The sequence below is a fragment of the Scyliorhinus torazame genome, chromosome 21, assembly GCF_047496885.1.
Source record: "Scyliorhinus torazame isolate Kashiwa2021f chromosome 21, sScyTor2.1, whole genome shotgun sequence".
Lineage (NCBI taxonomy): Eukaryota > Metazoa > Chordata > Chondrichthyes > Carcharhiniformes > Scyliorhinidae > Scyliorhinus > Scyliorhinus torazame.
In genome coordinates, this window is record NC_092727.1 from 62099475 (window position 1) to 62112639 (window position 13165).

The following is a 13165-nucleotide window of genomic DNA, read 5'->3' on the forward strand; positions in this document are numbered from 1 at the left end:
ACTGAATGTCTCAGGGTATTCAATATTTAGGAAGGACAGGCATAAAAGAAAAGGTGGTGGCTCTGCTGGTTAAAGAGGAAATTAACACAATAGTGAAAAGATATTAGCTCTGACAATGTAGAGTCTGTACGGTGTCATGAGAATGTCACTTTAAGAAATGTTTGGCTGCTCATGTTACTGCAGTGATGTCAGAGTGTGGGTGGAGCTGAGCTCTGGCTCTGCTTTTTAGTTTCACTTTGAGAAAAGCTTGGCTGAGTCTGTGTTTTTTTGGTTTTGTTTCAGTGTTGGAGCTGAAGCCAGACAAAGCAGGTGTACTGTTGATCTCTCTGCCATGAAAAGACTATCTCGTGTTCATTTGGTGAATTCAGAATTATAAATGTTCTCAGTAGTGAATGTAAACCTGATGTGCTTCTGTTAAAAAGTGTTTCTTTTGTCTTCTGGATGTTGTTTGGGAAGTTATTAAGGATTACTTAGTGTTGTATTCTTTGGGGGTTGTATTTGAATTGATGGTTGCTAAGATGTTCACTGTATGTTTCAAAACGGTTAACTTCAGTTCATAGAATAAACATTGTTTTGCTTTAAAAAATACTTTTCCATTTATGCTGTACCACACCTGTAGAGTGGGCTGTGTGCTCCCCATACCACAATCTATTAAATGTTGTGGGTCAGGTGAACTCCATGATACACTTTGGGGTTCTCTAAACCCTGGCCCATAACAATGAGTAGAGTTGAGAAATACCATGGGGCAAAAAACACTAGCGGGTGTCATATATAGACCCCCAAACTGCAGTGGTGATATTGGAATGGATTATAAACTCAAAATTAGAGATGCATGTGATCAGGGAATATCGGTGATCATGGGTGATTTTAATCTGCACATAAATTGGACAAATCAAATTAGCCACAGTTCCGTAGAGGAGGAATTCCTGGGGTGCATGCGGGATGGTTTTCTTGACCAATATGAGGAACCAACTAGAGAGCAGGCCTTCTTAGACTGGGAACTGTGTAATGAGAAGGGATCTTTGCCAATCTGGCTGTGTGAGACCCCTTGGGGATGAGCGACAATAACATGATAGAATTTTTTATCAAGGTGGAGGGTGAAGTCGTTGATTCAGAGACTAGGATCCTGAATCTTAACAAAGGAAACCATGAAGATATGAGGCGTGAGTTGGCCTTGATAGATTGGGGAGAGTTACTTAAAGGGATGATATTGGATAGGCAATGGCAAACATTCAAGGAACGTATGGGGGAACTGCAGCAACTGTTCATTCCTGTCTGGCACTAAAGCAAAATGGGTAAGAGGGCCAATCCATGGCTTACAAAGGAAATTAGAAATAGTATCTCATCCAAGGAAGAAGCATACAGATTGGCCAAGAAAAATAATGTGCACCAGTCGCAGAACGTAAGCATGCAAGTGCAGTAGGTGGTAAAGAAGGCTAATGGCATGTTGGTCTTCATTGCGAAAGGTTTCGAGTACAGGAGCAGGGATATGTTGTTGCAATTATACAGGGCCTTAATGGGGCCACACATAGACTATTATGTGCAGTTTTGGTCTCTTTTTCTGAGGGAGGATGTTCTTGATCTCAAGGGAGTGCAGCAAAGGTTTACCAGACTGATTCCAAGGATGGAGGGACTGTCGTATGAGGAGAGATTGACTAGGTTAGGATTGTTCTCGTTGGAGTTCAGAAGAATGAGGGCGATCTCATAGAGACTTATAAAACTTTAACAGGACTTGACAGGGCAGATGCAGGGAAGATTTTCCCGATGGTGGGTGTGTCCAGAACCAGGGGTCACAGTCTGAGGATTCAGGGTAAACCATTTCGGACAGAGATGAGGAGACATTTCTTGCCCCAGAGTGGTGAGCCTGTGGAATTCATTACCACAGGAAGTAGTTGATGCTAATACATTGAATATATTTAATGTATTATAGGAGGCTAGATATAGCACTTGGGGTGAATGGAATCACAGGTTATGGGGGAGAAAGCAGGATTCGACTATTGAGGTGGATGATCAGCCATGATCGTGATAAATGACGGAGCAGGCTCGTTGGGCCAAAAGGCCTCCTCCTGCTCCTATCTTCTATGTAGAACGTTCATTTTGACCGGCTTCACTCTACCCACCGTAAGATGAGGCAAATCCATCTTTGGCCATAGTCAATATGATATAGGAACATTGAACCACGACTGGGCTGTAAAATGGACATTTTAAATGAAATACGGCCAATTAAAAAATGTAATGTTTAAAAACCCACATGGGCTCAAAATGGCTGCAGACAGACACAGAAATACACAGCCTGATCAAACCCACCTGGAAGATGACAAAGGGGCTATGAGTCATGACCAAAACTAGCCAGATAGTTATGCAAAATGGGTGGGTTAGCCCGGGCTCGAAACTGGAAAACAATGGGGGAGCACATTGGTAACTCCAGGAAGTCTACAAGATTCCAACAGGTTTGAGTCCCGGCCTTTGTCGTGCAAACCATCCTGATGGGAAAATGGTTAACACTCATACAGGCCATCCTGAACCATTCCTCACCCCATCAGCCAGGAGCCAGCCAAAATTGTAAAGGTCGTTTCTTTTAAAATATTGGACTCAGAGCAGAAGCACAGAGCAGGAGAAGAGAGAGAAGTCAGTTAGTTGGTGGACAAGCAAGAAGTGAAGACTGAAATCTATGACCCAGGGACCGACAGAAGACACTAGCAATCAACCAACTTCGACTGCTCCAAACAACTGAAAAGACTTTAAAATTAACTCGCCCCAGGATTAGGGAGTATATCCTTTCAGTCCCCTGAAATCCCTAATTAGCTAGGTGTTGAGGAAGGGTGGTTGGGAATTGTGTAAATCTGTGTAAATTTAAAGATATTTGTTGTGCCGCTATAGTCCTTTATTTCTTCCATATTGGTAGCTGGTTGTCTCTGTGTATATTGACTGGTCTTGTTGACTTCTTCCCTTCCTGAATAGAATTTGGCCTTTTGTGTCACCCACTCATCTCTCTTTTCATTCTGGTGAATCACAGAGTCAGAACATAATTCCGAAGTCTAGAACCGTAAAGGTCTGGGCGCCTCGAAAACACTCACTGTGAAGTCATTCCAGTGTGATACTTCCACAGTTTACCACCACCTGCAGGAGAGAGACACTCGCTTCCAAGAGTGGTAGCCGAGACCACCGCGTGTGGAGTAAATGAACCCTTACACCACCAAGGAAAGTGGGAGGGCATCCCACCTCAAGTGCCCCTTCACCAACTCTACCAGACTGGCCAAGTTTGTTTGTGTAACAGAGCCCAAGCATACGCCACCCGAATCGCTAAATATCTAAACTTCATCTTGGCCAGCTTCAACGGCAGCTCCCTAAATCTGCCCCACTCCCCAGGGGATTCACTGGGAAGATTTTGCACACATTTAATTTGTACTCCAAGTAGGATTCAAACTTCCTCAACAGTACAATTATCCCTCCCACACTAGCGAGAGGATCAGAAATGTACAACAAATTGTCCGCATAAAGGGGCACCATATGCTCCTCACCACTTCCCCAATACTTCTTCACTTCCCTGACGATCTAAGTGCAATGGCCAATGGCTCAATCGCTAGCTCAAACAACAGAGGGGACAGTGGGCAACCTTGCCTCGTGCCCTTATATAACCGGTAATACCTTGAGCTCACCTCATTGGTCCAGACACTACCCATAGGGGCACTATACAACAGTCTCACCCAGGAGGTAGGCGTTGGTCCAAATCCAAATCATCCCAAGACCACAAAGGGGTGCGTCCACTCCAACCGATCAAAAGCCTTCTCTGCAACCATGGAAATGATGACCTCAGGCAGCTGCCCCATAGAGCGCGACAGGACCACGTTCGAAAGTCTCCTGATGTTAGGCAACAACTGTCGGCCCTTAGCAAATCCTGTTTCGTGCTCAGGGAATCACCTCTGGCAAGCACCTCGCCAGACGCTTTGCCAGGACCTCAGCTAATACCTTAGCATCAGTATTCAACAGTGAAATAGGCCTGTAAGACCCACACTCCACGGGATCCTTGCCCTTTTTCGGGATCAGGGAGATCGACGTCTGCACCAATGTGGCTGGCAGCACTCTCCTTGACAGAGAATTATGGGACATCCCCAGGAAATGTGGCACCAATAAGACTGCAACCTGTTTGTAGAATTCCACCGGAAAACCGTACTGTCCCAGTGCCTTTCCTGATTGCATGGAACCAATACAATCCATAACATAGAATATAGAATTTACAGTGCAGAAGGAGGCCATTTGGCCCATCGAGTCTGCACCAGCTCTTGGAAAGAGCACCCCACCCAAGGTCAACACCTCCCCCCTATCCCCATAACCCAGTAACCCCACCCAACACTAAGGGCAATTTTGGACACTAAGGGCAATTTATCATGGCCAATCCACCTAACCTGCACATCTTTGGACTGTGGGAGGAAACCGGAGCACCCTGAGGAAACCCACGCACACACGGGGAGGATGTGCAGACTCCGCACAGACAGTGACACAAGCCGGAATCGAACCTGGGACCCTGGAGCTTTGAAGCAATTGTGCTATCCACAATGCTACCGTGCTGCCCTTCTTCCAACATCTTCCAACCCCAACGGTGCTTCCAGGGAAGTCCAACCCATCCAAAAACTGCTCCACCCCTGAGTCACCCTCTGGCGGCTCAGACCTGTACAGCCGCCAATAGAAAGCTTCAAAAGCTCCATGAATCTTGTCTGGAGCAGTGACCAGCCCTCCCCCCTCAGCCTTAACCTGGGCTATCTTTTGTACGGCTGCCTGCCGCCTCAGCTGGTGAGCGAATGGACACTGGCTCTGGGCTCATAAAAAGCCCCACACAAAAGACGAAGTTGGCTCACCACCTTCCTTGTCAATTCAAGTTCAAACTCCATTTGGTAGCCTCTTTCTCTCCACTAACAACTCCGCTGTATAGACCATTGAGTACTGCCAATCCACCCCCAAAATTGAGTCAACCAACCTCTGCCTTTCCACCCTGCCAACCATAGCGCTGTGGGCCCTATACAAGATTACCTCCCACCATCTTCAACTCGTTCCAGAACATGGAGGACGAAACGCCCCCATTCTTATTAAAACCTATGTCGTTCCTGATGGCCAAAGCTACCCTTTGACAAAGCCCCTTATCTGCAAAGAACAACGTGTCCAACCTCAACGGAGTGACGCGGCCCATCTCCAATCGGATGTCCACATAATGTGGAGTATGGTCCGATATTACAATCGTCGAGGGCCCAGCTCCCACTGCAGGTCGCTTGGACCAAAACCGACAGTGGGGGAGCAGCCGAGAGCGGTCATAGAGAAGCTGCACAGATACGAGGGCTGGGAAAGGATCCTTCGCTGGACCAGACAGACGACAATATGCAACTGGAAGGGACATAAAATCAGAGTCTACCAGGACATTGGGGCAGACAAAGGGCAGGGCAGAATTTAATCAGGCAAAATCGGTCCTATACAAGAACAAAATTAAATTCAGGATGCTGCACCAAGCCAGGCTCTGGGTAACATATCAGGCAAGGAACATTACTTTATTGCCCCTACAGAAGTCAACGAGTTCACCATAAGAAAGGTTTAGACAGGCAGCAAGGGAGACAGCGATAAGGAAGGTATAGAGGAGGCAAAGAAAACCTACGGACAATTTTGCAAGGAATGCATCGCCTCATTATGAACGGGGGGAACCAGTTCGTAGAAAGGAGGGGACGTATGCAGCACAGCGCAGGTCACGAGGAGGAGGAGATAGAGGGGACACCAACAGAGCGAATGTAGCAGGGGGTTAGACCGATCCCAGGAAGGGGGCCACCTCACCAGCAGGAAAACTAGTGGCAGGAGGTGCAAGTAAGATGATGGCCGTGGAGCATCGAGAGTCTGGCAGTGGGGGGTGCGGAAAAAGAAACAACACCCGGAGGGAGCGGGGGGAGAGCAGAAGGGTAAACAGAAGTGGGGCAGCAAGAGGGGGGAAACAAAACCGCAGGGGGAATAAAACGGGGGGGGGGGGGGGGGGGGGGGATGGCTCTAGACTGGCTTCAGCAGGTAACTCGCGGAGACTTGGAACAAGGTGGCACTGCAAGTAGGCACTTTTGAGGGTCCCTGAACAAAGGGAAACTCCGGAGTGCAGGGACTCATCCACACCGTTGGCGGCCATGTTGGGTGGTCCCTGGGACAAAGGGAAACCCTGGAGTGCAGGGGCCAAGCTTCATGGTGAGAATGGTGACCGTGGCCATTTTGGATGGCTCCTAACAAAGGGAAACCCTGGAGTGCAGGAGCACATCCACAAGGTAAGAATGGTTGAGCCCGCAGGAGGAAGGGGACAAAAACCCCCATCAGGATAATCACCTGGAACCCTGGAACGTCAAGGGACTTAACAGCCCAGTGAAAAGATTCAGACTTTTCGGGTGGGCAAAGCCTATGAAAGCTGGCATAGTCTTCTTCCAAGAGATGCACCTGAGGGAGAAGGTCCGACTGCAGGTCAGGAAGGGCTGGGTGGGACATACATACCATTTCTGCTACAGGACGAGTGTGTGTGTGCGTGGGGGGTGGGGGGTGGGGGGTGGGGGGGGGGGGGTGTCCTGTCTAGGGCAATGTGTATACTCCCAACTGGGATGACACAGAATTTGTAAAGATGCCTATGGCGAAAATCCCAACATAGATATGCAGCGATTGATCAGGGAGGAGGGGCTTGTGTACATAACCCACCAATGGACAGAGCCCCAGAATGGGGAAAACGGCAGGCATGGAGAACTGGGAACATTTATGGAGCATATGGGGGCAGTGGACCCATGGCAGGTCATGCACCTAGGTGGAAAGGAATTTTCCTTTTTCTCGGCAGTACACAAGGTCTATGTGTCGATTTCTTTCTAGTGGGGAAATCGGTGCTTCCAGAGATGGTGAGAGCGGAAAAGTCCACGATTGTAATCTCCGACCACACTCCACATTATATAGATGTGAGGTTGGAGACGGGCCATGCCCAACGCCCCACATGGAGGTTGGACACGGCCACCTGGCCGACAAGATCTTTTTTAATAATCTTTATTAATGTCACAAGTAGACTTACATTAACATTGCAATGAAGTTACTGTGAAAATTCCCTAGTCGCCACACTACGGTGCCTGTTCGGGTACACTAAAGGAGAATTCAGAATGTCCAATTCACCTAACAAGCCCATTTTCCGGGACTTGTAGGAGGAAACCGGAGCACCCGGAGGATCCCCACGCAGACACAGGGAGAACGTGCAGCCTTTACACAGATACAGACCCAAGCCAGGAATCAAACCCGGGCCCCTGGCACTGTGAAACAACAGTGCTAACCACTGTGCTACACTGCCTCCCCCAACATCACAGGCCAAAGGCGAGTTACTAACAACCGGAACGGGGAAGTCTCACCTTCCACATTCTGGGAGACGCTAAAGGCTGTGATTAGAGGAGAAATTATTGCCTATAAGGCAAGCAGAGATAGGGAGGAGAGGGCTGCTAGGCAACAACTGATCAACTCCATTCTGGAGGCCCCAAGCATAGAGCTTCTGACGGAGAAAAAAAAAGCTACAAATGGACTTTAACCGGCTATGCAGCAGGAAGGCAGTGCACCAACTCCGCCAGACACGGGGTCCTACAAACACGGAGACAAGGCTAGCCGCCTGCTGGCTCACCAGCTGAGAAACAGGCAGCCACGGGGGAAATAGCACAGGTGGAGGATAGCAGAGGTGGACTGTTAGCCAAACCAAAACAGGTCCACGAAGCGTTCGAGGTCTTCGACGGGGGGCTGTGTACCTCCGAGCACGGGGATCAAACAGTTCCTCGACGGACTGGACATGCCAGTCGCTCGGTACGACAGACAGAGGGGGCTGGAAGCATACTCGGACTGGGACAGGTCATGGGGAGCATAAATACCATGTAGGCGGGGAAGGTGCCGGGACGTGACAGGATCCCGGTGGACTTCCACAAGAAAATTTGGAACGGCCCTGGCCCGGCACCTGCGGGAGATGTTCGCAGTCGAGGGGCACCCTGCCTCCAACGCTAACACAAACCACCATACCGCTAACACCCAAAAAGGACAAAGACCCAACAGAATGCGGTTCATAAAGACCCATTTTGCTGCTCAATAGGGACGCAAAAACACTCGCAAACATCCTGGCTAAGCGACTGGAGAACTGCATACCAGAGGTGGTCGCAGGGGACCAGATGGGCTTGGTTAAGAGTAGACAGCTAACAGCGAACATCAGACGACTGCTGTACGTGATAATGAGCCCATCTGGGCAGAGAACACCAGAGGTGATCGTCTCCCTGGATGCAGAAAAAGCCTTTGACAGAGTCGCGTGGAAATACCTCATTGAGGTACTAGAGCGGTTTGGGCTCGGGACAGGGTTCGCCTCATGGGTGAAACTCCTGTACAATGCCCCCAAGGCGAGCATAAGGACCAGCTCTGAATACTTCCAGCTATACAGAGGCACAAGGCACGGATGCCTGCTGTCCCCGCTCTTATTTGTCATGGCAATCGAAACGCTGGCAATTGCCCTCAGAGCGGCAAGAAGCAGGAAGGGAATCCGAAGAGGAGACAGACAGCACAGTCTCGCTCTGTGCGGATGACCTACTCCTCTACATTTCGGATTCGCAAAGTGGCATGGAAGGGATCATGAGGCTCCTGAGAGAGTATGGAGCTTTCTTGGGCTACAAACTCAACCTGAGCAAGAGTGAAGTATTCCCTGTGAACCTGAGAGGAAAAGAGGCAGAGCTGGTGGGGGAGAGGGGCAGAACTGGCATTCAAACTAGCTCAAAAATAATTCTGCAATCTGGGGATCCAGATTTCCCATGACTGGGCACAGATCCACTAGTGGAACCTGACCAGTCTGGCGGAGGAAATGTAAAAAGACCTACAGAGATGGGATTCACTTCTGCTCCCCATGGCGGGGAGGGTACAATGGCGAGGATCAAGATGAGCGTTCAGCCCAGGTTGCTGTTCCTGTTCAGGTCCACACCGACCTACATCCCCAAGATGTTTTTCAAGATGATTATGGTGTTTGTGTGTGTTTGGGGTGAGGGTGGGGGCTTTTGGGGGGGGAAAGAGAGAGAGAGAGAGAGAGAGAGAGAAAGAACCCAAGGATCCCCCAAAAAGTTCAACGGGGGGGGGGGGGGGGAGGCCTGCCATCCCCAACCTACAGTACTACCTTTGGGCAGCCACGTCGGTAAGCGTGAGGCGATGGGTGAAAGAACCAGACACAGAATGGGTGAGAATGGACGGGACGAGACCTCCTCTACAGGAACACCCCTCTGGGCCCTCACCACGGTAGTGCTCCCATCCCAGTCAAAAAAACACTCAACACGCCTAGTGGTGGTAACCACGCTCAGAACCTGGAACCAGATGAGGCAGCACTTTGGCTTGTCCGAAATATCCACCATCTGCAGTAACCATAAGTTCACACCAGCCATACTTAACGCTACTTTTAAGAGGCGGAGACAGAAAGGGGGGGGGGGACACTAACCATAAGAACATAAGAACTAGGAGCAGGAGTAGGCCATCTGGCCCCTCGAGCCTGCTCCACCATTCAATGAGATCATGGCTGATCTTTTGTGGACTCGGCTCTACTTTTCGGCCCGAACACCATAACCCTTAATCCCTTTATTCTTCAAAAAACTATCTATCTTTATCGTAAAAACATTTAATGAAGGAGCCTCTATTGCTTCACTGGGCAAGGAATTCCATAGATTCACAACCTTTTGGGTGAAGAAGTTCCTCCTAAACACAGTCCTAAATTTACTTCCCCTTATTTTGAGGCTATGCCCCGTAGTTCTGCTTTCACCCGCCAGTGGAAACAACCTGCCCGCATCTATCCTATCTATTCCCTTCATAATTTTATATGTTTCTATCAGCTCCCCCCTCATCCTTCTAAATTCCAACGAGTACAGTCCCAGTCTACTCAACCTCTCTACAAGATTATACAAAATTATGAGAGGCATAGACAGGATGGATCGTCAGAGGCCTTTCCAGGGGTGGAAGTGTCAATTCCTTGTAATTCAAGGTGAGAGGGGGGAAAGTTTAAGAGAGATGTGCGGGATAGGTTTTTCAGGCAGAGAGTGGTGGGTGCCTAGAATGCTCTGCCAGAGGATGTGGTGGAAGCAGGCACATTAGCAACATTTAAGGGCCATCTGGCTGGGTACATGATTAGGGAGGAATAGGGGGATACGGACCGAGTAAGGGCAGAAGGTGTTTTTTTAGTTAGGGTATCATGCTTGGAGGGTCGAAGGGCCTGATCTGTCCTGTGCTTTTCTTTGTTCTTTGAAAGCAGCTCATATAATTGCTGCAGTACAGGAGGCCATTCGCTCCGTTGTGTCTGCACCGACCCTCTGTGAAAGAACACCCCATCTAGGCCCAGTTCCTCACCACATTCCCATAAACTTCTAACAACAGCCCAGAAGTTGTGTGAATTACATATGACTCAAACACAGGATGAAGAATATGCCCAGATTCACAAGTACTCTCTGCCAGGTGGCCATAGTACAACGCAAGCAATCCTGTCTTCAAGCAATATTATGAATAGTGGCACTTGTGGACGATCCCCTTGTGTACAAGTGTGGTGGTATCACAATAACAATAATAATTTTTATTGTTGTTATAAGTAGGCTTACATTAACACTGCAATTTTTATAATAATCTTTATTGTCACAAGTAGGCTTACATTAATACTGCAATGAAGTTACTGTGAAAATCCCCTCGTCACCACACTCCAGCGCCTGTTCAGGTACAACGAGGGAGAATTCAGAATGTCCAAATTACCAACAGCACGTCTTTCCAGGACTCGTGGGAGGAAACCGGAGCACCCGGAGGAAACCCACACCGTCACGGAGAGAACGTGCAAGCTTCACATAATCGCCCTTGGCTGGAATTGAACCCGGGTCCGCGGCACTGTGAGATAGCAGTGCTAACCACCGTGCTACCGTGTCACCATCTAAAGAAGATTCCCCAAAGAACAAATTGGCATAACCAAGCTTTGACACAGGGCACATCAGTCTGTATAGTGGCCAAGGATTTCACACTCAATTGAACAGATGGTTTCTAACTCTGTCACCTGCACCGCAGGAGCAGAAAGTGCCACTCTTCCATCTCATCAAGGCCTTGGGAGCACCTTGGCATGGATTTATTTGACTATAAAGGGAAATTCTTTCTGTTAATGGTTGACTATTATTCCCGATGGATAGAGGTGCAAACCTACATCACATCCCCTATTATCCCCTTGATGAAAACGTCTCTATAAATTCCATTCCAGATGTAGTCATCTCCAGTCTGCCAATGAATGCTTTCAATCCTTTGCAAAGTCGTATGGATTTGTACACCTCCAAACACCCTGGACTAATTGAGAAGCTGAATGAGCAGTATGTACAGTCAAAGACCTCTGAAAGAAGAATGACAACTCTGGACTTGCTCTGCTTCGTTATCGTTCAACGCCATTACATTGGGGATTTGCCCGGTATCTAAAGACTCAATTTCCCTTCCTGCCCCACACCTTCATACAGAATGTCATGGTGGAAGACCATGATCGAGATAGATAGAAGCTCTACCGAGCGAGTTCATACTTTCAACCAGAAACATAAGAGCTCAATATCTTCCGATTCTGAATAGAGGTTCATAAGTTCAGGGGCTGGTTCAGCACAGTGGGCTAAACAGCTGGCTTGTAATGCAGAACAATGCCAGCAGCGCGGGTTCAATTCCCGTACCGGCGTCCCCGAACAGGTGCCGGAATGTGGCGACTAGGGGCTTTTCACAGTAACTTCATTGAATCCTACTTGTGACAATAAGCGATTATTATTATTATTATAAATTCATCATATATAGGAACAGAATTAGGCCATTTGGCCCATCGAGTCTGTTCCACCATTCGATCATGGTTGATCTCATCCTGGCCAACTCCACCGCTCTGCCTGTCCTCCATAACCTTTCAACCCATTACCAATTAAAAATCTGTCTAACTCCTCCTTAAAGTTGCCCACTGTCCCAGCATCCACCGCACTCTGGGGTAGTGAATTCCACAGATTCACTACGCTTTGGGAGAAGTAGTTTCTCCTCAACTCTTATTTTAAATTTGCTACCTCTCATCCTTGAAAGTCCCATAAGAAGAAGCATCTGCTCCACGTCCACTTTATCCATCCTTTTATCATCTTGTATATCTCAATTTGATCTCCCTTCATTCGTCTAAACTCTAGAGAGTATAGGCCTAAACTGTTCAATCTTTCATACTACAGGTGAGAGGGTATGGGTTACAGACCAGAATCATGCAGGTATTGCTCCATGTCAGGATATAATCAGGCATCATTCGATGAAACAAATCTTCCCTAATCTCAATGGATGGAAAAGCATGGATAGAGTTTCCTGAACCTGAGGAGTGCCACGCCTGCTACATCAGAAATGAAGGACACCAACAGCGAAAGCTTTCTCAAAGTAACCTCAGAGCAACAGGATTCTTATCTACATCTGAAGGAGTTCTGCACTCATTCGGGGGCACTGGTTAAACCACCAAAGAGAGTTTCCCTTTAAGAGAACAGACTTTTGCATAATATTTGTAAAATAGTATGGAGGTGTAGAATACATCTTGGAACTTCTGGGATCAAAGTACTCAATAGCTGCGTTGAAAATGTGCATAATGCCATTATGATAACCCCCTTCAGTGATATATTACTTACTCTGTGTCACGGCTTTGATACTGGTGAGGGGTGTAGCTGGGAGGAAGACAGGCCAGGACATTGCTCTTCTGCAACAGAAAAGGGATAAACTTCTGAGAATAAATTCATCTTATATTATCCAGCAAAACAATTAGGATAGAATACTTAGGTGGTTGTTTTTGACCGGCGTAGGTGTGATTGGCCTTTTCTGTGCTATAAACCTCTATGACTCTGAAACACAGTACAAAAAATTGGAATACATAAATGGATCATATGTGCAATACAAATTTATGCATGCATCTTTAAGCCCACCTGCTTTCTACGTATGGTCACCAAAGAAAGGGACTTTGTGGAAGATGATTCTGGAGTAGGGTTTGCGGACAGTGTGGATCATATTAACATCGAAAAGGAGGTATTGGGTCTTTTAAAAGATATTAATGTAGATAAGTCTCCTGGGATGGATGGGATTTACCCCAGAATACTGAGGGAAGCAAGGGAGGAAATTGCTGGGG

The 13165-nt window shown here is 47.9% G+C and overlaps 1 protein-coding gene across 5 annotated transcripts in view; it reads right to left on the reverse strand.

The window, feature by feature from the left end:
- LOC140398318 (transmembrane protein 107-like) overlaps positions 1 to 13165 on the reverse strand; it is a 116956-nt gene that overhangs the window by 46214 nt on the left and 57577 nt on the right. For all 5 annotated transcript variants that reach the window (XM_072486873.1, XM_072486872.1, XM_072486870.1 and 2 more), the window contains exon 3: positions 12675 to 12742. In XM_072486873.1, the coding sequence (XP_072342974.1) occupies positions 12675 to 12742 (68 nt within the window). The remainder of the gene's footprint in view (positions 1 to 12674; positions 12743 to 13165) is intronic.